Source organism: Dermochelys coriacea, chromosome 4, assembly GCF_009764565.3.
Source record: "Dermochelys coriacea isolate rDerCor1 chromosome 4, rDerCor1.pri.v4, whole genome shotgun sequence".
Taxonomy (NCBI): Eukaryota; Metazoa; Chordata; order Testudines; family Dermochelyidae; genus Dermochelys; species Dermochelys coriacea.
Genome location: NC_050071.1, coordinates 25,619,065 through 25,646,542, shown reverse-complemented (window position 1 = coordinate 25,646,542; position 27,478 = coordinate 25,619,065). Strand labels below are relative to the sequence as shown.

Here is a 27,478-nt window from a genome sequence, read left to right as displayed (position 1 = left end):
CATGTCTGGAGGCTATATATTCCTAACAATTCACAGAAGAAAACTAGAGTGTGATCCAACCTACAAATGCATGGATGTTCCTAGCTCTATTTCCCAGTCACAAGATAGTACAATAGAATATTGAAATGGCAACCGCTCGTGCCTCAGTATTATCTGTTCAATCCTGAGCTGAAACGTTCTGGCTTTTGTAGGAAAAAACAAATTTTTTAATTGAGTCCAGTGCAGTTGCATCTTTCTACACCAGGCATTAATTAGACTTTGGTCATTAGTTATAATTTTCTAGATATTTAAATATTAAAGTATAGATTTTGCCTTCACCCACGTAAAACTCTCATGAAATTCAATGCACTCAAATAGCAGTGTTATCTGAACGCTTAATAAGTTACATTAATTCAATGTCCCCCCAAAACACTCTGATAAACAAGGCTGCTAAAAATAAATATTCAAAACCGGATTTCAAAAACATTTGCTACGCTTTCATTTTCTCTGAAACTGACCGCAGTTCAGTGGAAGCTGTCATATTCCTTATGGTCCCAGTAGGTGGCCCATTTGATAACACAGAACAGGTCTGAAACGGTTCAGCTCCAGTCTGAATGCATGTGAAACCTGTCAGGTGAGGTCTATTTTCGTTTATGTTAAACTATGATGTTTAAACTATTTTTAAATGGAAAAAATAACCGAACCTGTGTAACAACAACTCTGCAAGTTCCTTCTCTGATTTGCATGCAAATGGAAGCTGAATTTTTACAGCCTGAGTTTGTATTATCACACTATCCGATGGTGACTTCAGTGCAGTTATTTTGATTTACACCAGTGCGAGCCAAGAACAGAAATTGAGCTTAAGTTGTTTCTAAACCGATTTATTATCCTTTATACTTTGACTGAACAGTTCTGTTACACTGGAATTTTTCTTTCACATTTTGTAATATAATTTTAGCATTGTTGCTTTCCAATTTTCCTACTTTAAAGAATGCATCCTGAAAAATAATGGAATTATATCGTATAACTTAATTTGTGTAAATATATGTAATGGCATCATAAAGCACATGCAATTACCATATTTAATGATGAAAAGTTCCTGATTAAATTATATTAAGAAAATGAAAATCACATTTCTGTTACGAGTGTTCAAAAGGCAGAATAGTTCTTTTTCTGTTCATAAATGGCTTGTGATGTTTAAAAATATGCTTGTTATTCTAAATTGTTTGTAAAATCTGTTTGTCAAACATGTTTGTGTTATGGATTGATTGTAAACTGTTCACAGTGAACAATCCATTCAGTTTTCAATATTTGTATTTTTCTACTCAAACATTGACATTGGTCAGCTAAGGAAATAGGACATTTTGCTTCTCTTCTCTGACAGGATGAGCTAAATATTTACAAACTACTTCCGCTGTTCCTTGAATAGAATTTTGTTTTGTCACAAGAGTGGTTTTGCATCTTGAATGAAAACATCTCGGCGAAAGGCACAAAACTTGCTGTTTGTAAAATTCATACGAAGTTTTGGTTACACAAACGTTTGTGACCAGAGAATTTTGCGACCAGAGCTGTGATGCGTTCAATCAAAAACCAACAGGTATTTATAAACGTAAAATGTACGAGTAAGTTTAATTGAATGTCCTGTGTCTATTGTGGCAAACTCCACGAGCTATTGAAACAGCTCTACCTTTGTATACCTTGAAAATGGCTTGTTTCTGTGCTTTTGGCCCTGGTTTTGCAGCTTCTTAGAGACCTATTGACGTAAATGGAGCTCTGCCTGGAGGCAGAGATTTGCCTGTGTAACTCAGCTTGCAGGGTAGGAACCTTTATTTACAAGTTTTTAAAACGCTTCAGCAGGGCTTAGAAGTTGAATGGCAACATTCAACCTGCAGCAAACTTTTATGCTAGAGATACAGGTTTCAGAGTAGCAACCATGTTAGTCTGTATTCGCAAAAAGAAAAGGAGTACTTGTGGCACCTTGTTTGTTAGTCTCTAAGGTGCCACAAGTACTCCTTTTCTTTTTGCTAGAGATACAGTCACCTGAAAAAGCCACCCAACAGCTCACAGGGGTTTATACTCTATAACAGCAACATTTACACTACCTTAAATATATGGGCTTGACTAAGAGCCACCATATAATTATGAACAATACAAGTAAATCTGAGAGAGAAAATGAACAAGGTTGAATGTCAGAGTAACGACAGTATCTTGGTTAAGGTTTGGCTTTGTTGTAATCTTTGTATCCAATATAATAAGAGAGCTACAAAAGAAAGACAATATTGTTTATCATAAACTGACATTTTACAAGTTCTGCCAAAAAAAAAAGTATGGTTTGCTTTCTCTGAAACAACTTTAAATGTTTTATATTAAAATAAATAATATAGAAGCTGGAAATAAACACTTTTAAAATGAAGGCTAGTGTTTTTCACCAGACATTATTGTACGTATTTGTTATAGGCATGGGCATCCCCTCTTGGACAATAAGTATCAATCCATGCACTTTTAAGCTGCCTATTGCTTGATAACTATCTGACAAACATATCTTATTGTGTTCACCATAGCAAAAGCTTTAGGGCTGCAATGCAACTTCTATCATTAACCTATTTTCACAGTCTTACAATTTTTTTAGAAAATCACTGTTTGCGGTAAAAATTTGAGGAAAACCTGTTTGACTTTTTAGTTAGGCAAAGGAGCAGAAAGAAGGGAGAAATATTTCCTGATTTATAAAAGAAATTACAGGCAGGGCAAACAGAGCCTCAGTAGCTGAATTCTACGCGCTCTCAGCAGCAGATCCTGCAGTCTGCTGAAAAGAGTGGGGCTCACGCTGCCAATGGGATCAAAGGACCTGGACAGTTTGATGGTTAACGCACCCTGCCTATGCCCAGTTTAAAAAAACAACAACAAAACTTAGGGAGATGGGTAAAAACACATTTGGAAAAACCATATTGCGCCAACCAGCTCTACTGGTTCTTTCCTTTTTCTCCTTTTATTTCTGTCATTAAAAGCCTTAGGAAACCAAGTGCAAAAATCTACATTAAGGCTGTGTTAAGGCTATGGAATATACGGTAATATTCTGTGTCCTGATTCGAAATGCAGCAGCCCATCTGCTTAACAATCTGGGTTGCTGTGAACGCATTTAACCCAGTACTCTGCTCTCTGCACTGGATCTCCAGTGAATATAGAATCCAGGTTACAGTCTCTGTCCTGTTTTCCTTCTCCCTCCATGGAAATGCCCTTGGCTACCTGAGAGGTTGACCCTCTCATGCAATGGCTATGATCTCCCTTGACAGCTATATTTCCCTGGAACAACAAAACTGCTGGTCAATACAGAGAGGTTTGTGAGAGCAGCAGACAGAGCTTTCATAGGAGTTGGATCTACACAATGGTGCTCATGCCCATGCCCACACCCGGTAAGAATAACTCCGGACCTCACCACTTTTGGAATCAATTGCAAAGCTCATTCTTCTGCTTATCTGTCTCTCAATGGTCATGTTGACATTTGGAAAACCGTCTGTGTTTCAAAGCATAACATATTTTAATTAATATGATTTTAACCAGGACTTCGCAGCTACTAGAGACTGGGCAAGTTGTATTTAAAAGCAAATTAGTTGATAGTGGTCAATCCTAAACCACCCCCCCCCCCAGTTTCAACACATTGTAAAACATAACCTATGCTCTTGGTTGAGACGTGGCCAATAAGTTAATATAAATATAAACAAATTGAGCTTTTCTCATTTAGGCAGTGAAAGAAGAAAGAAAGAGTAACAGTTGTTATTATTTCTATCTTTCAGTATTTGGAAGTTGCTCAGATACTACGGTGGTGCATGCTTTATATGTAGGTAGACAGGAGCGATGTATAACTTCTCAGCTATGCATTTGGAAAAAGACAAGAAAAGAAATGAATAGTTTTAAAAGGTAGTTTTTAAAATAAGTATCTTGAATCTTCTGCAATGCCAGGAAGTGGAGGAGGTCCAAGGTTGTCAGGTTATTAGAAAATTAAAACACAGATGAATGGAAAAGCCATGAGCTTTACTTTGAAATATAAATCTTCTTGCTGAAACGGAGCCTTCTTTAGTACATAGGTTCTTGGGTCTCAGTCACAGTTACATTTGAGGCAACTTATACATGTTATACTCTATTCAACTGGCATACCGTTAACCTACAAGACTTTTGTAGCGCAAAATACAGTGATTCTACTCTTAGTTTTTTAATGCTGAGTGAAGCCAAGGTGTAAAAGGATTCCATGTAATCATCCTGTCTCTAAAAATAATGTAACAGTGCACCACATCTAAGCTCGTAGGCCGGATTCTGATCTCATTTACACTGGTATAAATCCAGATAAATCCCACTGAAGTGTATGGGGTTAATCCGGATTTATGTTGGTGTTCCTGAGATCAGATTCAGATCCTGGTACGTGAAATAAAGAGCTCTGATTCTTAAGTATTTATTCTCCAACTGATATCCTCGTCATTTCTGCATACAGACACTCAGAACCTAATTCTTCCTACACATACTAACGTAATTCCTATTAAATCCCCTTGAATTTTTATGCTGGTGTCTTTGCCTTATAGAGTTATGTGTGTATCTAAATTACATTCCTTTCTTACCAGCAGAGGGAGCCCAGACCCACTTCCTGAGCTCTGAGACTGTTCAATCAAGTCTTTCAGGGATTCCCCTGGAGGAATGTAAGTCTCATCCTGTTCAAGTCCAATGCTGTAACGAGGTCTGCTTTCTTGCCTTTTATGCCTACGATTTTAGTGAAAATTAAATTAGTCGACAGTACGAGGAACGCATGCTATGTAGAAAACGCTACTCACATTTAATTTTTAGTCATGCACAAGTTCCCGGCAATTACCCGAAGTACATGCTAGACTCGTCCACGACTGTTTTCTGATCTAGTCGCAACATTAGAACGCTTTAGGTCTACGAAAGGGGCTGACTATTATCCTGCTCGGGAATCCAGTATAATTTTGCATAGCCAAGTACCAACTTTAAACCTCTAATTCAGAGAATAATCCTAAAAACAGAGATGCAGTAAATACCTCACCTTTTTGTTATGGATGTTGTGGATCTTTTATGACCAAAGAAAGGCATTTTTACATATTTGCCTATGCTTGCTGAATCTATCTTCCTCTTTGGGTATAGTTTGTGAATTTGTGTGCACTGTGTTAATAGGCTTATGAGCTTTACTTTATTTACTATACAGTGTCCTTACATCATTGTTTTCTTTCATTTTAACTGAATACTATTTTGTGTTATTTCCTACTGGAAAGCTTTTTAGGACATACTTTCTATGAAGAGGCTATACAAAAGACCAACTATATTGTAGGGCATTATATTGACGTCTTTGTAATTTTAACATTAGCAAAATATACAATTTTTCCCTATAATAAAAACAAAGGTTTTTTTAATTGTTCCCCAATTCCCTCCTCTTGTTTTTTTCATTTTACAGTTCATAAGCCGGGTGGGGGGGTGGGGGAAGTGATGTTGGGAAGAAATGTGAACAACGCTTAAATACTTCCGACTTACCTGAAGTAACAGAATATGATGATAAGTACCAGGAGTATACTGCAAACAGTCACTGAGATCAGCAAGGCCTTATGGTGAATGTTTCCTTCAACAAAATCTGGTTTAAAAAATAAAAAAAGCTCTGTACAATGGCTGTATTTTTGTCTTAGAAGTCAGCACTACTCTCTAATACCTGAGATGTCTTTCACATTAGGTTGGGTGTAAAATGCATTCGGTCTTCCTGGGTTTAGTTTCACATGTAAAAAGACATACACGAATTTATAAATCTAATAAGCAACAGAATTGTTCCCTTTCTTTCCTACTGGAGCGTTGTGTAACTTATCACTTGATTTCAGAGCCATTTTATGTGCTCCTTCTTCAGCCCTCATCCAACGGAGCAAACATAGCACATGGAACAGCAACCGAGGGGCTGACTGATCCTGCAGTCTTTACTCAGATAAAGATCTCACTGGTAACCCTGGCGCTTTTGACTGAGTTTGCAAGGCAGTATTTAGCCCTTCATGACCAATCCACTAGCTCCCCACCCCCTCAGACCTGGGATTTATAGTCCTGTATCTTACATATCTTGTCAGCTAGGACACAGACTAGTTTGGTGCCTCTTTATCTTAATTAACATTTATTAATTTAAGAAAACTATGAGAGTCTTAACAAAAGCAATAAATATACCCAATTGTATCTATCCTAGCAGAGAAGACATACAAGGGATGTCTAATCCCTGCTACGGCATACAGCTAAAGTCCTTAAAGTTATATTTACATCAATTTAAGGATCGCTGTCTGTCTCTCTCTCTCTCACAGCACTTTAGCAGGAAAAATTATTTGTTTCTGATTCTTGCACTCATGGAAAAATGTGTCATTGCAGATGAGCCATTCTTTAAAACCGCTTCAAAATGCAACATTACCAAGCAATATGTAAGAATTGTGACACTATAAAAATAACTGAAAAGTTCGGATAAATCCTGGCACGCCATGCCCATTTTCTGCTTTAAAATTTAGCTGTCATCTCCAAATTTGTATCCTCATTTCAGGCACATATTCTCATGCTGAAAACTGAAGAAATCCTGCACCATCTTCTTTTAAAATGACAAAGTCTCAAAACTGCGATACTTTAGCACGTTCCCCACCCCCAGCCCGGTGTTCACTCTTATGCAGATAAGGATGAGGTTTTCGGAAGCCTTCACCGTCTGATTGTCTTGCATCTTCCTCACAAATGCTGAACATGCAGTAAACTGTGAGAATTCTATCCTTATCGACTCATTCTGGAATAACACTATTATGTTACAGATTTACTAGGGTAAAGAGACAAGGAGGATCCTAGGGGAATCTTGGCTTACTGTCACACACTTTTATTTTAAAGATCCAGTTCCCTCTCCCAACTTTGCTTCCAAGTATTTCCTTCCCATTATGAACAGAGATTACCGAGCATTATCTGCCTTGTGAGCACACTGGTCATGTTTTAACCTGACATTACCTGCTCCTGGAGCATTAACAATGTAAACATTCAAGACATGGCCATCGCCTTCGAAAGGAGACATTGACACAGGGCCTATTGAGAAAACACTAGAGCACATCATTCTCATCAGAGCAGCAGATTTCTACCTAGACTGTCACTCTGAGTGTGCCGGGAGCTGAAACTGAGAACCCACTGGGGAGTCCAGTTCTCTCTGTGAAAGAGGGGGCGGTTCAGGGGGGGCCAAGGTTCTATTTCATCGTTTATTAGCAGTCTATGTCCGCCAGTCATTTCCCTCTAAAATTTGTGGTTTGTAACAGTTTAAGGTGTCACTGCCTATTAGCCCAGGAGAGGCTAAGCAGAGTCTGCAGACTATAGGGGGAGAATTCTTCAGACTCTGGAGAATATGGAAATACAGCAGCAAGGGGTTTCTCGTTTCATAGAACAGGTGACAAAAACTGGGCTGGCAGTTTTTGTGCTTCTTTAGCATGAGTGTTGAGTGCCACACATACAGGGCTCAATTCTGATCTCGCTTACACTACAGTAAACCAAGAAGTGACCCCTATTCAGGTAAATGGAGTTACACCCATGAGAAACTGTAATGAGATCACAGTTATGCTCCCTCTTCTTTAGTATTATTAATGGATTATGTGTGTGTATAAAAATAGAATGGAATAAAGAACACTGACGATGATTCTGCAAAGAAGCGTGGCTCGCATTCTATACACTGTGGCCAACATTTCCAAACTTGGGTACCCAAAGTCAGGCACCTACAATCCCTATTTAGGTCCTTGCATAAAAGTGCTGAGTGTCCTCAACTTCTACAGAAGTTAAAAGGAGCGGCAAGTGCTCAGCACCTCTTAAAATAAGGCGCCCAACTTTAGGAAGACACACTTGAAAATTCTGATTTACATTTTTTCTGTGATCAAAGGCATTTGTGTGGGAGGAAAAAAAATCCCAAAAAGCACTTAAAGAAAAAAGGGAATCTCGGTGTGAAAGACAAGTTCTGCATTTTAGCCTATAAAATTGAGGGAGGCTGGACTAGTAACAGTGAAGAAGGTTATTACCTTAGATCAGAAGGTTGTCTTTACAACAGCACTACACATGACTTTATTAAAGATGCACCAGCCACACAGTAGGCATGACATTGGCTCTAATACTAAAGGAAGGCAAAACATCTTTCTTGAGTCCTTTTTATGTTTACCAACATGTTATACAAGGCAATAATGATGGTGAATAAGTGAATTATCAGCCCAGAATTTAGACATGTTTTCAAATTACTTTCGAGGGATTTAGCTTGTTTGCTCATTTGGGGGTTTTGGAAACTTGTCAACGTATACTCATCAAAATGTAAAGAAAAATGCCCAGAATTCTTTATTTTTAAATGTCAAAGAATAATCAGCAATGGCTCTCTGTCAAACTGGGAAGACACATCTAGCGATGTCCCAGAGGGGTTAGTTCTGGATCTAATATATTTTCATTAATGAATTGGATAATGAAGTGGGGAGTATACTTATAACATTCGTGAATGACACCAAGCTGGGATGGGATGCAAGCATTTTGGAGGGCATGATTAGAATTCAAAACAACCCTGACATATTGGAGATTTGTTCTGGGGAAGAAGGAAAAAAAAGAAATTCAATAAAGACAAGTGCAAAGTACTTTACTTCGGAAGGAAAAATCTAATGCACAACTGCAAATCGGGGAATAACTGGCTATGTAGCCTGCTAAAAAGGATCTGGGGTTACTGTGGATCAGAAATTAAATATGAGTCAATAATGTGATGCAGTTGTGAAAAAGCTTAATGTCATTTTGGGGTGTATATAAGACGTGGGAGGTAACTGTCCCGCCCTACTCCGCACTGGTGAGGTCTCAGCTGGAGTAGTGTATCCAATTCTGGGTGCCACACTTAAGGAAAGATGTGGACAAATTGCAAAAAGTGCAACAAGAATGATAAAAGGTTTAGAACACCTGACCTAGGAGTAAAGATTAAAAAAACTGGGACTATTTAACCTTGAAAAAAGATGACTAAGGGGAGACCTCCTAACAGTTTTCAACTATGTTAAGGGCTCTTAAAAAGAGGACAGTGATCCTTGTTCTCTGTGTCCGCTGAAAGTAGGGCAAGAAGTGATGAGCTCTATCTGCAGCAAGGGAGATTTAGGTTAGATATTAGGAAAACATTTTGAACTATAAGGGTAGTGAAGCTCTGAAACTGCCTTCCAAGGCAGAATGTGGAATCCCGCTCACTGAAGGTTTTTAAGAACAGGTTGGACAAACACCTGTCAAGGATGATCTCGGTTTACTTGGTCCTGCCTTAGCACAAGATGCATCTCACGAGGTCCCTTCCAGCCCTATATTTCTATGTAGGCTGGTGAAAAGTGCCAGACTGACTTCCCCCGGACACTGAAGTCCTCCCTTTGTCCACAGAACAGGTGCTGCATACAAAGCAGCCATGCAAACTTCTCCGTCTGCCTCAGTGCAAACCTGGTGGAGCTATTCCCTGAGGCTGGCAGAGAGACGGGTGGCTCAGTCTTCAAACTTACTCAATCCCTGGCCTCTCAGCTGCAACTGAAAAGGGTGCCAATTTGCACTGATTTTTGTGATATGGGAAGTGGACTTAGACCCAGTGCTTCCTAATGTTTTGTACGTTATCAACTGCAGCCAAGCCAAGCCAAGCTGTGAGGTTATGAAAATAAGCAGGATTTTGTTATTTTTTTAGAAGATAGTAGTGAGTTATTAGGTGAGGGATACGTAATAAGCAAGCAATACATTAGCGAAGCTCTTCTATTTACTCTGGCTGAATGGGAGTTTTAGCCATTGTCCAATGCCCAGCATGCAAGGAGTATACTTTATAAGAAAACACAGTAATGTTATTTCTAGACACCACACACGGGTGTCATGGTTGTCTTCAGCACAGGGAGGGAGAGATGATAAAAGAAGGAAACAAGTTAGGAAACAATTTCTTTAGAAAATATCTTCAATAAGACTCAAGAGCCTTTCAGACAGTTCTAGTTGCTTCCCTCCAGCCCCATCACTTGTTCAACTCACTTTGTCATGTACGGCACTCTGCTGAAATGTGTATTTAAAACTCAGCAAAATTGGTTTCAGGTGGAGTCAGCATATCAAATGCACGGAAGATTCTGTTGCCTCCCCAGTTTCTTCCAGTTCACAGTTTTCATATTATCTGGGTAAAAACGGCAGTGAAATCTGAGGCTTGTGTGCACGCATCAGACCCCATCATCATTCCTCCAATCATTCCCGTGCCCATTCATCACTAGCTCTACAGGCAGGGAGCCAGACATGGTGGCACCACCACTTCTGCTTATAAAGGCTTTAAATCAGTAAAGACATATTTGTTCTCATCTGCTTTCAGTCTTCACTTTCACTGGGATTTCCAGTAATATTTTTATTGTTTAAAAGAGAGGTGTCCTTTCAGACTCTATTATTCTTCTCATTTCCTTAATAAGGCGGCTGCATGACTAGCAAGGGGACTCCAGGTTATCTCCAGGGTATTTTTATTCTACTAATACTGCAGGATGCGCCTGAACACTGTCCAGAAATGGATTTAGCTGCTGTTGTGTTTTTCCTTCCTGCTTGACAGAAAGATAGCTCTCTGGCTTGATTAATTTTAATTCTTCTGTCTGCTTCGTTCATGGCTAAAGAGTGAGTTCCTTCCAGGAAATGCTAGGTATGGAGAAACATTTTCAGAACACAAATTGCACACATCTGTAGATGATAATTCTGTGCATGGGTTAATTTCTAGTTAGCAACCTTTGACCTACGGCTGCAGGACCTCCCCAGACCCCGGTTTCCCCTGAGACTTGACCTTGGTCAAAAGTTCCTGATCAGGAGCTAACTTTTTTGTATGTTTTCAAATACCAAACAATATACATTTTCCCATCAAATCCAGCAGAGTTTTTGTTTCAACAAGTCCATTTTTAATTTTATTTATTTATTTTAACACCACCGTTTATGTTAAATCCTGATAATAATTCGGAGAGTCACAGCACCACATTTAAAAACAATCTAAGACAGGAAGAATGACTATTAACAAAGCACTCGTCAACTGTTATATATTAGTTGCATGTTCTTGGATATGGCTAGAGGGAGAATTCACAGTCTAAATTGCTGCCCCTTTGGTGAGTGTTCATATTATAACAGAGCAGTGGCAAGTTACCCTGGCTTCTGGCACCAAGAATCACAGCTGACCGTACAGCTTTCAAAAAGGGGCTGGCTTTGGTGCTATTCCACAGCTACAGACCATAGAGCCACATTATCGGAAACAGGCTCTAAAATTACAGCCACAATTTGCTGTCTAGCTACTAGTGTTGGAGGAATTACGTTAAATGAACATACTGCCATTTGTTTGTCAAACAACAAATTAAACAACTAGTTTTGCAGTATTCAAGCAGCTCAAAAGCTATTCATTAACAATATATTCAAAAATATTCTCTCCGCTATTTGGTGTTTATGCATCTTAGCTATCTGTCACCTAAATACTTAAGTGTCCTCTGCCCCCGCAAAATAAAAAAGAAGAAAATTTGGCATTAGGAAAAGAGCTTGAGTTTTTGCATAAACAGCAGATAGATATCTGACTATGCTAACTACCTGATTTTTACATTTCCATCCAGCTTAGGCTGGAATGGAAAATGTAATATAAAACCAAGGAGAGAGACAAGTTAGAACAGGGCTGCTCCATTTTGAATCTGCAGGGTTTAATTCAACAAGTGCGAGGGGGGAAAATCATGGACTTGATTTTCCAAAATAAAATTATATTATTCATATACTACACAAACATATAAATGTACTTACTTGTGGGATTTTCTCTCTATCCAAGTAACCTTTTTCTCTTAACAAAGACCAATAAAATGACATAGCGCTCTTATGTTGGGAGTCAGAATTTTATGAGGTTTCAGTGATCTCATGGCTCACCAGTCAATGCTGAATTAGTTTACATATTAAAAGCTATGGGCCCAATCCTGTATCCCTGCTGTGTAGAATCCCAGTGAAGTAAGCACTTATATCAGTAAGGACTGCAGGAATAGTTCTTTCTATCTGCATGTATGGGTGTGTGTGTGTGGATATGTAAGTAAGTAATAAGAATATATCTGTGTGTTTAGACTGGGATTTGAAACAGGTCCTAAGTTACTGTTCAACACTATGGTCCAAATTTGGTTCTCAGTTTTAAACAGGCAATACCAAAAAAAATTGGAAACTCTGTCTGCTGGGACCAAATTTGATGCTGACCACACAAATCCGGCACAGCAGTCTATAAATGTCGTGCTTACCCAGGAACTGCCGTATTTTAAAAATAAAAAATATTGTATAACTTCCAACCAAAACTGGAAATACATTTGTGCAGAGTGTTAATCTCTGGTTTGTTCTTTTCCTTTGAAACACACAGTTCTTGGTAACACCTAGACCTTATTCTCTAAGGGCCAGATTATCAGCGGCTATAAATCATCATTAGTTCCACAGGATTCACTGGAACTACGCTGATTTATAGCAGCTGAGGAGCTGGTCCCAAGTGTCATATTGAAACTAGTATGTAGCTACAAACTACAATCTTTTGCAATGACAGAGGTCATTCGTTATTGTTATTTTATATTTGTATGGCACGAGCACCTAGAGGCCTCAGTAAGTCTCCACCGTGCTAAGCACTATGCAAACGAAGTAAGAGATAGCCTAGGTTAGGCTGGGGCAGGGACTGTGAGCTCTTTGGAGCAGGAACTGTTATTTTACTACACACAGCACCTAGCGCAATGGGTCTCTGATCCTTGACTGATGCCTGTAGGCATCATGGGAATACAAATAGAGGTAAATACCAGCAACAACCAAGTAGATACTGTTTCCGTATATTATCAGAACAGCTACAGGATACAAAAAAAATCTGTTTTTCTGTGCCGCTCATCTAATTCTCTTTTCTTTTCTAGGAAAAATACATGCATCTACTAATTTAAGGCTCTTCCTCCTCTTACCTCTATTTTTCAGCGGTGGCAGTGTCGGGTGAAGGTTTTCATTACAGAAATCTTCATCTGTGCAGCATGCAATAGTTCTTCTGTGATGTATTATGGGTGTATCCTGCAACAGAGAAATTCACAGAGAACTGCGTGAGCAACTTCGTTCTTTTAAACAGACACTGTTGTTTGGGCGCTGGAGAAGGAGACAGACCTGACATGGTAACCAGTGAAGGATTTCAAATATGACTGCAATAAGGATATGGGCCATCCTAATAAAGCCAAACAACACTTCATTTAAACATTAAAGAACAAATTCATCCCTTGTGAAATTCCACTCAAGTCATTAGCATTATACAAGGATGTATTTGGCCATAACAGTGTACGGGAAAGCTGTGAGAGGATCTGTGCATTAGTGTTACATTATTCAAACATTCCATTTGAATTTGGGGGCAGACAGATTTCATGTTTATGTACAATGAGACTGAGGGCCTGATCCTCTGTCCCACTTTCCAGAGCAAAGTAGAGAGAATTTTGCCCCGAGGCCAAGATTTCCAGAAACAGATACCTAATGTCAGGCCTGAATTCAACAAAGGCTTTAGGGTGCTCAGCATTTTGGAAAATCTGGCTACTTATTTAGTAAGCAGTTAGAAGCCTCATTTTAGACTCCTATTTTTGAAAATCTTGGCCTTAGCACATGATTCCCTTCATTTAGGGGAATCCTCAGATGGCTTAAAGCCAATGTAGTCAACTCTCTCATCTATCCCGCCCAGCGAAATAGATCTGTGAAGGGTATGACAGGGAGGAGAAGGGGACAGAACACAGTGCACTGCACTCTGGAGATATTTACTGGAATAATGGCTCCTAGGAGTTTATTACAAGCTGGTGCAAATAAGAGCAACCCGTATCCTGCTTTAACTTGAACCAATAGCTAGTGTGGCCCCTGGACAGGCCCAGATTTAGGTGTGGGAGCAGAAAGATTACTTAGGGTACTACTATACTGCAAACAAACAAAAAACTGCATCAGCGAGTCTCGGAACCCGGGTCAACTGACTTAGGTTCACACTACAGGACTAAAAATAGCAACGTAGATGTTCCTGCTTGGGCTGAAGCCTGGGCTCTGAAACCCAGCAAAGGGTTGAGTGTCAATGTCTCGACTCCAGCCTGAGCAGGAGTGTCTACACTGCTAATCTTAGGCGTGTAGCAAGAGCCCAAGTTAGTTGACCCAGGCTCTGAGGCTCGCTGCCATGCTCGTGGTCTTTTGTTGTTTCATTTTGCAGGGTAGATGTAGTCAGAGTCATCTTCGTTCCACCTGCTGTCCTCCCTCCACAGTCATGCTGAGCTTTGCATGGAACAGCTGGGGATTTAACCCCAAGTGAGTTCTCTGTGTTAAACATGCAAGCACAAAAGAGAATTGCTTTGTAAGGGTGACAAGTTGATTGCAGTACATGGAATGGAAACACATTTCTCTCCCTGGAACTATAATGCCTTCACGAAGGTAGATCCCTAAATTTACTGGCTGGACTATCTACACATACAGGACTCACGTTACACATCAGTGATATGTAACAACTTCTAGTGTGAAAACAGCAGCTTTTTTACTGCACGCTGCTACGTAGCACACAGCAGTTTAGGAAAGGAAGTAAAGAATGTCTTACCTAATTCAAGCTGCAGGGGGAATGTAGAGAATCAGAATGTAATTACCCAAGCGGTAGTTTCACTAGGACGGCAGGGGCTAACGTTAGGTAACTTGTGCTTGAAGAAGTAGCAAGAGTTTTGGGGAGCAGATGCCATTTCTTCAGCATTCAGTGCAGAGGGCACATCTCTCACATGAACAAAATTCAAAGCAGCAGATGCATGCATTCATCCTGACTACAATGCAGCTGAATGAAAACTATCACAACAGCCAGACCAAACCTTGATCACAATGCTTTTCTTACCCGGCACTGGAAGTCTGAGCCTTCTAAGCCTAGGCATCCTGAGGCAATCGTACGTCCTCCAGATTCATCTTCTTCTATCATGGTGAAACAGTAGCCATCAGTCCTGAAGATTGGAAAGAGCGAAACAGAGTTTGTTTTTTAAAATCAAAGATTTGCTATTGAGGCAGTCTGATATGCTGAGCCCCACAAACATACAGTTGATAAATCAACACACTTTGAACAGCAATGTAACATAATGCTAAACTATCTCACATATGTAAAATCTTATTTATTTACGCAGTATTATTTCAACATACAAAACAAACAAATGCTTATCCTGGGCTCTTGGCACCCACACATAGTTAAAATTAAATCCAACAAAGACAGACAGCAATCATAAACTGTTAACTTTTCTTCAAACAAAAGAAACCAGTCCACAAAGCTGACATTTTCACATAAAACCCAAACCCCCATAATCAAAAATCTTCACCCAAGGCCCATCCCCTCTGCACAGATGTCTATCCAGTGGTTCTCAACCCATGGTCTGCAGGCAGCTTGTGGCCCATGTGATATCCTCAGGGCCATACAAATAGTATAATGAAATTGTGTGGATATGGCCAACATAACACACAGAGAGCTGCATATGCAGCCCACAGTGGTAAATAGGTTGAGAACCACTGGTCTATCCTAATAGATACGCTTTGCATCATTGGAGACCCATCTTAGTAAAAGCATCAGTGCTAAAGCCGGTCTACTTGTACAAGCACACTGTACAGAGATTTGCTCTGTGGCGCAGACCGGAAGAGGCCAGCATCATTGAGATAATAACCGTGAAACACTATTAAGAGTGATTTGTGGTCCTTACTTTAACCATATTACAAACTAAAACACTCTATTGCGTTTGAGTTCTTAAGTTATCATCAACATCCTTCCTAAATGTTTACTTGGGTTATAAGCCTAAAGTGATCCATAATAGTTCAGTTTACAAGAACATGTACAACATAGGACAAGTATACTAACAGATGGCTAGATGGTGCTGGTGATAAATGTCCTTCCTTAATGAAGGTCAAATACATGAATGTTATCAGGGAAACAAAAAGAGTGCCTGCATCTGACTGCAAGTCTTCTCTGCTAATTTCTCATCACTTTCTGGGGACTCACTACCCTATTAAAATGAATTAAAATTGTCTTGATCGTAAGAAATAAAATGGATAATAAAAAAGAAATAGCCCCTTATCCTCAAACAATTAAGTCATATAACAGTAAAATGTTTTATTAACCTCTTATTTTCTTTCTAATATTTATTTTATTATATATGAACAAATGAACAAGGACAATAAAAGGGAAACAGACACAAGAAGTAACTAAATGGATTTACAAGGCTTAAATAAAGCAGAATTTCAGAAAATTATTTTTTGACTTGAAAGAAAGGAAAACCTAACAAAACAAACTAACAAAACACTAATGACAATAAAGAAGTTGTAAGAAAAGGGGAACATTCCATTATACACTGAATGCATAAATACAATTTGGAAATATTAGCTGTGGCACAGAAGGATGCCGGATAGGAAAACCAAATATTTGCTGTGGAACGTTTTTAAATTAACTGTGTGAGATCTAGTCAGAGCAAGCTTGTTTCACAGTTCCTTTCAATAACAGGAGAAGTTACTAATTTCTGGATCTGAAAAGTAACCAGTTGCACACTACAGACTACTTTCTCATAGAAGCGCACAATTTACTTTTATACTACTTAGATATTGTGCATGAGAGTAAAGTAAGGAAGACAACAACCTTTTTGGATAACAACTCTCATGACTTCATTACTCAGTCTCAGGAGAGGAGTGATAGGATTGCCAAGAAAAGAAACTGAAAGGAATCCATTAGAGTAGAATATTATATTATACTACATTTTATTTGTTTATACGATGCCTTAGATTCAAAGCAATGAGTAAGGGTAACAGAGGGACACAGTAACAAAACGATAAATTGCAATCAACTGAAAAACAGAACGAGTCAATAATTGATGGTCTCTAATAAAGTCACTATACACAAGGAGGAGAAAGAAATGAATCATATCATTAGAAGAGGTACTATTAAGACGGGAAAGAGACACAGGAGGTTTTGGCATTCTAGTGACTTTCAGTAGGACATAGACTCGTAAATCACTTTTGAAAATGGATATTGGCTCCTAAATGCTTGTGAAAATTTTACTTCTGATGTAAAATGACAAAGCAAGTTAGATCACGGAAAGCAGAGGGGGAAAGAGATCTCAAAAACTTTGAGGGATGGAGGAAATCATTCTTTTTAGAGACAGCAATAGAAGAATGTCTCACAAGCTTCAGACCATGATACGAGGAATGTGAAATGAAATTAAAAGGGGAATGTTTATACAGGAAAAATGAGATTTAAGAGGGAGAATTTTCAATGTAAATAAAAGTTACTGTCACCCCTCGGAAAGCCTGCCAGAGATCTGGGCAACAGAGTAGAAGAGACAGTGTCTCCTAGAACTCCTGGAAGGGCTCTACTGTGATGGTGGGGAACAGATCCTCACAGGTTAAATATAACGCACTCGACATACAGAGGAGTGCATAGCACACTCCAGCCGCACAGTCCAGCCATGTCAGAAATTAAAGTCTTTCCATCGTTAAAAAAAATCTGAACAAGCGTGTAGCACATCTAATATGCTGTAGTTCACTGCATATTACATATAAGTATGCATGTATAACACAGAATGATGAATAAAGGGGGTCCCCTATATACATTGGGGTTGTGCTCTTGAAAAGGGTGACAGATACCAAAACGACGTATACTGGGAAATTTTTCCCAATAAGAAATAATGGAATAAGGGGGGAACTTCACCACACTTGCCTATGAAAATGCTCTTTTTGCCTAAACAGGGTACCTTCTGACACTGACAGGTTATACAGCACACATTTTACACACAAAACATTGAATAAAATAATGTAGAACCCTACTAACACTGTTTAAACACACAGAACATTTTAATACAGTACATACAGTACAGTAATACAGTATAAAACACTGTCAATTATGCTAAACTTAGGAAGGGGTGGCAGCTGTGTTTTCTTGGGCTGGCTTTTCTGTGGCTGGCTTTTTGGTTGCAGAAGTCTTAAAAAAGGGATTTTAATCGATGTCTGCTCTCCTGCATGAATCTTTGAACGATAGATCTCCCTGTAGTAAGCCACTGCATCATTGAGAGCCCTGCAGACTTTGGCAGACCGTTCACAAAAAGGATCACCGCTCTGTATTATTTCTGTCATCTCATCCAGAAATCCAAAGAAAAGGGAGAGGTTCTTTGTCATCAGACTCCTGGCTTCCTGCCCTATGTCATCATCATCATTGCCCTTGCTTTCTTTAGATATCCGTGGTTGATCCAGCTCAATCAGTTCCTCATTTGTCAGTTGCTTAGTGTGAAGGACATCCTCCTCCTCCATCTCCTCGAAGCCAATATTCTTCGCCAACTGGACAATTTCTTGCTCGAGAGCAGTAACAGCATCAAATCCCACAGCATCTGGCATTGCACAGCGCAAAATGCTGTTCACACATTGCGAAGTGACCTCTTCCCACGACAGGTCAATGTTTTCCACGCTGTTCAAGATGTTGTAGGACTTCCAAAACTCCTTTACGCTGGGCTTTCCTTCACATGCTGTCTCCTTAATCAGCATGGAGAATGTCCTCTTTAGGTAATAAGCCTTAAACGTGGCCATTACACCTGGGTCCACAGGCTGCAGCAACAATGTGGTGTTGGGTGGCAAAAATTGGACCTTGATGTTCGGGCTTTGTAGTCCAGTTTACGGACACTTGCATTATCCAGGAGAAGGAGAATCTTAAAGGCCAAATTTTCCTTCTGACAGTAAGCCTTAAATTCAGGGACAGCATGGTCTACAAACCACTCACGGAAAATACTGCATGTCATCCAGGCCGTTCTGTTCGATTTCCAAATTACAGGGAGATAAGACTTGACGTAGCCCCTTATTGCTCTTGGGTTTTCACCGTGGTAGATAAGCAAGGGCTTCAGCTTATTATCGCCTTCTGCATTTCCCCCAAGCAGAAGGATTAAGCGGTCTTTTGCAGCTTTGAATCCAGGAGCAGTCTTCTTGTCACGAGAAATATAAGTGCTCGTTGGCAACTTCTTCCACTAAAGGCCCATCTCGTAAGCGTTAAAAACTTGTTTTGGAGAGCAGCCACCTTCCAAATCAATTGCGTTTAGCTGCGTAGGAAACATTTCAGCTGCTTCTTCATCCACACTAGCCATTTCTCCTGTGAGTGTTACATTATATAGATTGACACGCTTCTGAAATCTGTGGAATCACCCAAGACTAGCATGGAAGGTCTCCTTTTCTGCTGTTGAGCTCTCTCCCTTTCTTTCCTTTAAATTGTTATACAGGCTTTTGGCCTTCTCCTGAACCAAGCTTAAACTTGCAGGCATTTTCTGGTCATCAATCCAATCAGCCAGCAAACATTCCATCTTCTCCATTGTACAGGGAGACCTCCGACATACGACACCTGACTTCCGTCGGACGCTGCTTACGATGCTTTTCAATTGACTGCCTATTTTGCCCCTACGACTCTTGTCTCCCTTACGACAAAAGCCGGCAGGGAGAACAGCATATATCACATGCTGAGTCTCAGCCAATCATGGATTTCACGGTTCAAGCTTTCCGATTGGCTGAGCCCAGGGCCGAGAGCCAATCAAAAACAAGCAGCAAGGCTAACCGGCAACAAGCCACCCTGGCCCTAGAAGCCAATCAGACAAGTGACTGCAAGGGACCCCCCACTTCCAGCTCCATTCATTATAACACAGTGCATCTGTGAATAGGGGCATATCCAACATGTACAGCTGCTCCAGCAAAATTTACAAGGAAAACGGGAGAACATCTGTCCGAACTTCCTTGGACACTTTCTTTAAGATTGCAGAGAAGACTGCAGAGAAACCTCTAGCCCAGACTTCAGAGAAGCCGCCAGCCAAAAGCCCTTCAAAAAATTCTGGAAAGTCAAAGCATATGTGATTTTATATATTTATTTGACAGCTGTTTACCAAATAAATGCATTGATGTTGCTACATTAGTCATCTATAATTCATTTAGTACAAAAATCTGGATTATTGTGGTGAAAACAGTGTATCAAGTCTTGGTTCAGGAACCAATCCCCCCTTTATACCATTAATTCCTATGGGAAAAGTGGTTTCGACTTACAACACAATTCTGAGGAACGAATTGCATCTTAAGTCTGAGGACTCCCTGTACTGCTTCTCTGTTTTGTTATCTTCATTGATGACCACTTATAGCGCTTTCATGAATTCAATCAGCACTCTTAAAAATTGAGTGTACCGTTGAAGCAGGCAAACCGAGAATATGAGCAGCATCAGCTGCATGCTCACCTCTTTCAATATACTTTATAACATCCAATTACACTTCTAATGTTACACTCTTACATTGCCTCTTAGACACAGACCCACTTAACGCATTTTACACTCATGATGGGTACAGGACAGTACTGTACTCAAGGCCATCCCACCTACCTCCACCCATGCCCTGCCTCTTCCCGCCCAGTTCCACCCTCTCCTCCGAGAGCCCCGTCACCGCTCCTCCAGTTCCCCTGCCCCCCAGCCGCCTAACAGCTGACCATGGCAGGCAGGAGGCACTGGAAGGGAGGGGGAGGAGTTGATCGTCAGCCTTGTGGGCCGCCGGCAGACACAAGTACAGTATTGTACAATAGGGGAACGTTTTCCAATTCATGTTGGTCCCGATCCATGCATGTGAATCGAAACACGTTCCCCTATTGATGAGTGATGGATATCTGAAACAATGGATCAGGGAGAGACATATACCGGGGAACTCCTGTACATATAAAGCAGTATAAATTAAACTATTATTTATTCTCAGTAGTGTAACATTTATGGATTATTAAATAAAATTACAGTCACTTAAAAATTAAAAACATTCATTGTGTAAATGTAGAACTGAATTGGGTGTTGTAAAATGTAGCCATGTAAACCTCCTCCAGTGAGGTATCATGTTATACTACACTATAGAAAAGACATTAAAGATATTTTGGATGTGATAATTCACAAGCAGAGATCTTGTGTGTCACATTTTGGCAAGGGTGATTTTTTTACAACCAGGTCACATATCCGGGGGAAAAAAAGAGGTGTATAGCAGAAATGCTGACAGATCCTGAACTAGAAGATGCTGCTACAATTAAAGATTACCATAATGACAGAGGTGATCTTACTGAGACCTTTACTATATGTCAGAAGAGATGCATGGGGGCCCAAGAACTTTGCAGCTATTCAAGCATATGTCCTTACTGGAGAAGAGCCATTTCTCATGAAAGATGCAACACCTTAGCTACCAAACTTTGATTGGTATTTCCTCCCCTGGCTTCCATGGTAGCATGACATCAATGTCTGTTTTACTATTTCTCTCTCCCTCTCTTTTAAATAATAAAAAAACAAAAATGCTTTAAATACCGATCTACCACAGAAGGACCTTAAAAATACCAGGCATAACAAATCCTTAATCATCTTTTGATGAATATGCTAAGTAACTTGTGATGGCAAAAAAGATATGGACAGATGAAATTATCCCCTCATTCATTTGCTACAGCTTGCAAGTTGGTTAAATTCCCTGACGACTAAACCAGAAACTTCCTACTTTTCAGTACATTACCACCACCTTACTTTGGTCTGCAATGTAACCTGGAGGATTTTATTTTTTTATACTTCATCTCTTATGAACATTTCTGAATACACTGGCAGCATAAATTATATTGCCCATATGGTCCCAATCAAATCAGCAAAACAACTTCTGCATTGGTTCTTAGTTATGATGGGGAAACTTCAGTTATGATTTGTATCTACAGACTTTCCCTAGTTTTGAAACTACTTAAACTCTCAACATGCGTTTACTTCCTACTTTTTGTCATGTCTATCACCCGAGGAATATGTCCATAAAAAAAAGCCAAGTTTAGCAGAACACTGTCCATAAACCAAAGAGCCACTGTAAATTTGTTCAACACAAACTCATTTTCTGGAAAAAATATTGTGGTAACAGTAACATGAAACCCAGTTAGAAGAACTGCATTATACTCCTGCTAAGCCAAATTCAGCCTTCAGATGTGTATGCAACTACTTTGAAGTCAGTGGGAGCCATGCACATACAACAAAGCACAAAATCTGGCTCATAATGGCCCAAATCTTCAGCCTCTGAAAGGACCTCACAAGCCTCCAAGTCAGCAAAACTGACCCTGTTCTGCTGTGCGGAGCACATCCCAGATGCCAAGAAGTCACAGAGGGACACTCTTCTTCCCCCATCAGTGACAGCCCTCTCTATAACACTGCACAGAAATTTCAGAGTAGCAGCCGTGTTAGTCTGTATTCGCAAAAAGAAAAGGAGTACTTGTGGCACCTTAGAGACTAACAAATTTATTAGAGCATAAGCTTTCGTGAGCTACAGCTCACTTCATCGGATGCATTTGGTGGAAAAAACAGAGGAGAGATTTATATACACACACACAGAGAACATGAAACAATGGGTTTATCATATACACTGTAAGGAGAGTGATCACTTAAGATAAGCCATCACCAGCAGCAGGGGGGGGAAAGGAGGAAAACCTTTCATGGTGACAAGCAAGGTAGGCTAATTCCAGCAGTTAATAAGAATATCAGAGGAACAGTGCACAGAAAGATGTGAGGATACTCTGCAACATGGAATGGAGGATTCTCCCAACTCCCACAGAGAACCACTTTATAAAGCTCATTTACTGTGTTAAGTAAAGGACCTATATCTACAGTTTCCAACCCGATGATGACTCTGACATGGCAATAATACCAACCACTGAGACATCCCTCTACATTTTTGCTTATGTCTCTATCATCACACACAAAATTCACTTTAACAGGCGCTTGGGTTATTTACAAAAATGAATAATCAAAATAGAGATAATTTATATTCTAGTTTTGTGGTTGAAAAAACAAAGCACATTAAAACAAGTAATTTTCTGTGCACATATGCAAGATCTTAGGCTGAGCCAGTGAATATGCTTGTATGCTGTACAGTGTAGCTCCATTTTTTTAACGTTGCAAAATGAAAAGACAAATGTAAAGTGAGTATTTTATAATATGGAGTGTGTGTTCTTGGTTTAAGTAAATTCAACTTATTGTGGCAATCTCCCATTTTCTGGAGCTTCCTCTCTGAAGCTCATTGTGCTAGCTGGGACAGTGCAAAGGGGTTCAGCAAAGATTGGAGTATTATCAGTGATTATTTACCATAACATATATAGCAACATAAAAGTACATGGGCCTACATTTTTAAAAAGTTATTAGTGATTTTGAATGACCAACGTGAGACATTAACAATTCCTTAATTTTCAGAAAGTTTTGAGCACCTTCACGCTGAAAATCAGGCCCCATTAAACTGTCTCAAGTTGGGCACCTGAAATTTGCTAGACACCTTGGAAAATTTAGGCCATGATACTTTTACAAAACACAAAGTAAGACAAATCCCATTCAAAACAGATTAAGGCAGGATGCAGAGAGAAGAACGTGGGAGTCATGAACTGTATTAATTTTGAGAGTACAGAGGAAAGCGAGGCTTACCTCAACACAATACTCAATTGGGATTGGGTTCATGGATGGAGGAGAAAGATTCACGCCAAGGTCTTGTTGTAACTGAATCATTTAGCCCATGCTTAATATGGACCCCTGCTCTTCTTCCCCAATTTAAGGAGTTACACTTGACCTAGGCACTGCTAGATTTTAAACAATAGCAGAATATTCTTTTTTGTGTAATAATATGAATAAAAATAGCTGAATGCTACAGCTTCCCCCTTCAAATCACAACAAACGTTTGCTTTTCAACCACCATTCCAGAGGACGGGGGTCCATGCTGATGATAGATTCTGCTCAATAATGATCCAAAGTAGTGCAGACTGACGCAAGTTCGTTTTCGTCAGATGCCACCAGCAGAAGGTTGATTTTTGTTTTTGGTGGTTCAGGTTCTGTAATTTCCACATTGGAGTATCCTTGTTACCTTACATTATCACATTGGAGTGTTGCTTTTTTAAGACTTCTGAAAGCATGCTCCACACCTAGTCCTTCTCAGATTTTAGAAGGCACATTCTGAAATCTAGGGTCAAGTGCTGTAGCTATCTTTAGAAATCTCACATCGGTATCTTTTTTGCCTTTTGTCAAATCTGCAGGAAAGTGTTCTTAAACTGCTGTAACGTGAAATATATGGCAGAATGTGGGTAAAATGGAGCAGGGGACATAAAATTCTTCCCCAAGGAGTTCAGTCACAAATTTATTTAACACATTATTTTTTAACGAGCATCATCGGCATGGAAGCATGTCCTCTGGAAGGGTGGCCGAAGCACAAAGGGGCATACAAATGTTTAGCATATCTGGCACGTAAATACCTTGCAATGCCGGCTACAAAAGTGCCATGCAAATGCCTCTTCTCACTTTCAGGAGACATTGTAAATAATAAGCAGGCAGCATTATGTCCCGTAAATGTAAACCAACTTGTTTTTCTTCGCGATTGGCTGAATAAGAAGTAGGACTGAGTGGACTTGTAGGCTCTAAAGTTTTACACTGTTTTGTTTTTGAGTGCAGTTTTGTAACCAAAAAAATCTACATTTGTAAGTTGCACTTTCTCGATAAAGTGATTGCACTACAGTACTTGTATGAGGTGAACTGAAAAATACTATTTCTTTTATCATTTTTAGAGTGCAAATATTTGTAATCAAAAATAATAATATAAAGTGAGCACTGTGCACTTTGTATTCTGTGTTGTAACTGAAATACATATATTTGAAAATGTAGAAAAATATCCAAGCTATTTAATGAATTTCACTTGGTATTCTATTGCTTAACAGTGCGATAAAACTGCTATTAATCATGATCTATTTTTTTAGTTAATCGCTTGAGTTAACTGCGATTAATCGACAGCCCTACTTCTGAGAAAAGACAAAGGACCTTAATTTGGTATTTCAGCCTACTGCTGAAGTCCTCTCCCTATACATTTGAAATTAGAGATACTCACAGCTCCATAGTTTGATAACAAAATGAGAACAAAATTGCTCGCATGTCCCATGCAAACATCCCCTGGCAAAGCAAATTTATTCTCTATTACGGTTAATAAACCAAAGCTAAGCGTTTTATCTGCTTTAAAACACAGCTATGTAGGAATACAATCAACGTAGACCATTAGGTAATATCTGAGAAACCAGATAGAACTTGCTTTGCATGGCAGTCGGACAAAAGCTCTGGGACAGACTTTTTAAAACTGCAGGCACATGTTTTTGCAAAGAAAATTGTATATATGACCATGCACCTAATCAGTGAATGTGATTACTCTGATTGCATTGTGTACATGCCCAGTTAAGTCCAATTTTTTTCATACGCAACTACCCTATGGGTATGCACGACTGCAGTAACTGTTCATGCATTTTGCACGTGCAAATGCATCGTGTCAATTTTTAAAATGAGGCTCAATTTGTCTTGAAACTAAGCAGCTTTGAAATTCTGTTTTGAAAACCAGTTTTGAACCCCCACAGCAGAAAGAGGGTTAAAGTTTCAACAGGTTGTGAGTTAACAATCTTTACAAGTATAGACATATGAAATTCTTACAAATACTTTCACCTCTTCCTGAGAAAGGTCCCTGTTAATCAATCAGTCTTCCAAAACACCTGCGTGTTCAGCCACTGTCTCCCTCAGTTAGATTGACACCATTTGCATATCTTTTGTGATAATGTAAGGTAACAAGGATACACAATACCCATAGCCTTGAAAACCTATCGGACTCTAGGGAATTCATGTTGAAGTCCAAAGACAAACATGAAACTAAGCACCTTATTCTGTCTCTGAAATCTAGGTGCAAAACAATCATTTTCAAGACCAAATTACTAGTTAACTACATAATATAAAGGTGACCCTTGAAAATTTGCCAATTGCCTTAGATAAGTAAGTCAATATTTGCAGTTGGATAACCCCACAGTTTAGAGTAATAAAGGTATTACCTACAGTAAATATAGGCAAGTAGGAGAGGAATACTGTAGATAACGAGCTAACCGTAGCCATTTATTTTAGTTGCCAGGTGTTTAAAAGGGCCACCACTGTTGCTATAAATTACAGTAATTATTTTTTTATTTGTTAAAATCATGCTAGCTTTAAGAGAAAATAATTAAGCGTGTTCTTAACTTACCTGTAGGGCTAAAGTATTGCTGAACATATGCACTATATAATTGCCCATTGTTCACAGTACTATAAAGTTGATATGAAGGCAGCAGGTAGTTGATGGATGTGATGGACACTTGCTTTTAGAATGTTGACTTGAAAAGGAAGTAATGCCTATATGATGTAGTCCCTGAAAAAAGTATAAGAAATACAATCCTGGAAGGGTTTCTAAGTGGCCACAAGATGTCCTCATATTTATACAAACATCCAGATGGATAACAGTACAGCTGGTTGGCAGTCAGTAGTGTCATACCACCCCAAGTAAATACCTGTCAAAGCGGACCAACATTTCCTGGCAGAGAAGCAGGTTGTTTTTTTAAGAAGGAAATTCAATATTGTATCTCACTGCAGTTGCTACAGGGCTGTGCTCTATATCTGATTCTTAATTTGAATACACCTGGAAATGCTTTCTCACTGAACTTTCAGAAAATCCGTTCCCTGACCCGTGAAAGGTCCCCTGCCTTTGGTAGTGTTCCAACAACAGGGGTCTCAAGCCTGAAATTTTGTTGGGCTCTGGCCAGCTGGTCTAATGAAATTTCACTTGCATTGTTGGGCTAGGGGTGACCTAGAATACACTGCTCCAACTCTGTGCACAATGAAATCTCATAACTCATGAGATCTGAAGGCAGCCAACGACCTAGCAGACTGATAGGGTTGCTGAGAGACTGAGATGGATTTCATAAAAGATAGGAAGCCCGTTTGGTGATTAGGGGAGACAGAGTGTAGATAATTAACTCAACTACTGTAAGAAGATTTTACCAGAATCAGTTCACCTGTACATCACACAAATACAGTGGCATTTCCTTCATTTGAACTCTGATAAGGAGAAACATCATTTATAGAGAAGCAGAATGAAAGTTCCCGATTGTTTTAAGGCATTGCAATGTGCAAACAGCAATTCAGATTACAGCAAAGGGTGAAAATTAAAGGTTCTATGGAGTGAGGATCCCAAAGTAAAAGGAGTCCCAGTTTAGAAGGGTAGGCTCAGCCAAATCTCTTGAGAACTGGTTACAACATAGTCAGCCAACTGGTGACTGAGCAATCTCTCTCAGCTCTATCTCCTTCACCTGAGTAACCCTCCGTCCAGATCTGAAGAAGAGCTCTGTGTGGCTTGCAAGTGCATCTCTTTCACCAACAGAAGTTTCTCCAATAGGAGATATTACCTCACCCCTCTCGTCTCTCTAATATCGCTCGCTCCTTCCCAACTTCAGAGGCTGGGCACTCTTCTCAATACAGAGGTCCCTTTGTATCTCTCTTCCTTAATTCTGAATTATGTATGGAAGACTTTAGAAAGAAAAAATATTAAAAAGTAACTGGACTCTGCAAATATAAGGAAAATCAGTGTCACCTGGAGCTCAGACATAGATACTACAATGATGGGAGGTATA

General features: G+C 39.5%; 1 protein-coding gene and 1 long non-coding RNA gene across 6 annotated transcripts in view; one reads left to right on the top strand and one right to left on the bottom strand.

Moving 5' to 3' along the window:
• BMPR1B (bone morphogenetic protein receptor type 1B) overlaps positions 1 to 27,478 on the bottom strand; it is a 381,540-nt gene that overhangs the window by 19,201 nt on the left and 334,861 nt on the right. For all 5 annotated transcript variants that reach the window (XR_006280595.1, XM_043512644.1, XM_038400136.2 and 2 more), the window contains 4 exons: positions 14,855 to 14,957; positions 12,936 to 13,038; positions 5,509 to 5,605; positions 4,587 to 4,725 (listed from right to left, as the gene is read on the bottom strand). Coding sequence is in view for 4 of the 5 variants with exons in the window: in XM_043512644.1 (XP_043368579.1) it covers positions 4,587 to 4,725; positions 5,509 to 5,605; positions 12,936 to 13,038; positions 14,855 to 14,957 (442 nt within the window). In the remaining variant the exon portion in view is untranslated. The remainder of the gene's footprint in view (positions 1 to 4,586; positions 4,726 to 5,508; positions 5,606 to 12,935; positions 13,039 to 14,854; positions 14,958 to 27,478) is intronic.
• Positions 290 to 6,131, top strand: LOC122459729. Its single transcript, XR_006280596.1, has 3 exons — positions 290 to 1,895; positions 2,016 to 4,664; positions 5,432 to 6,131. It is a non-coding gene; the product is annotated as an uncharacterized LOC122459729 (long non-coding RNA).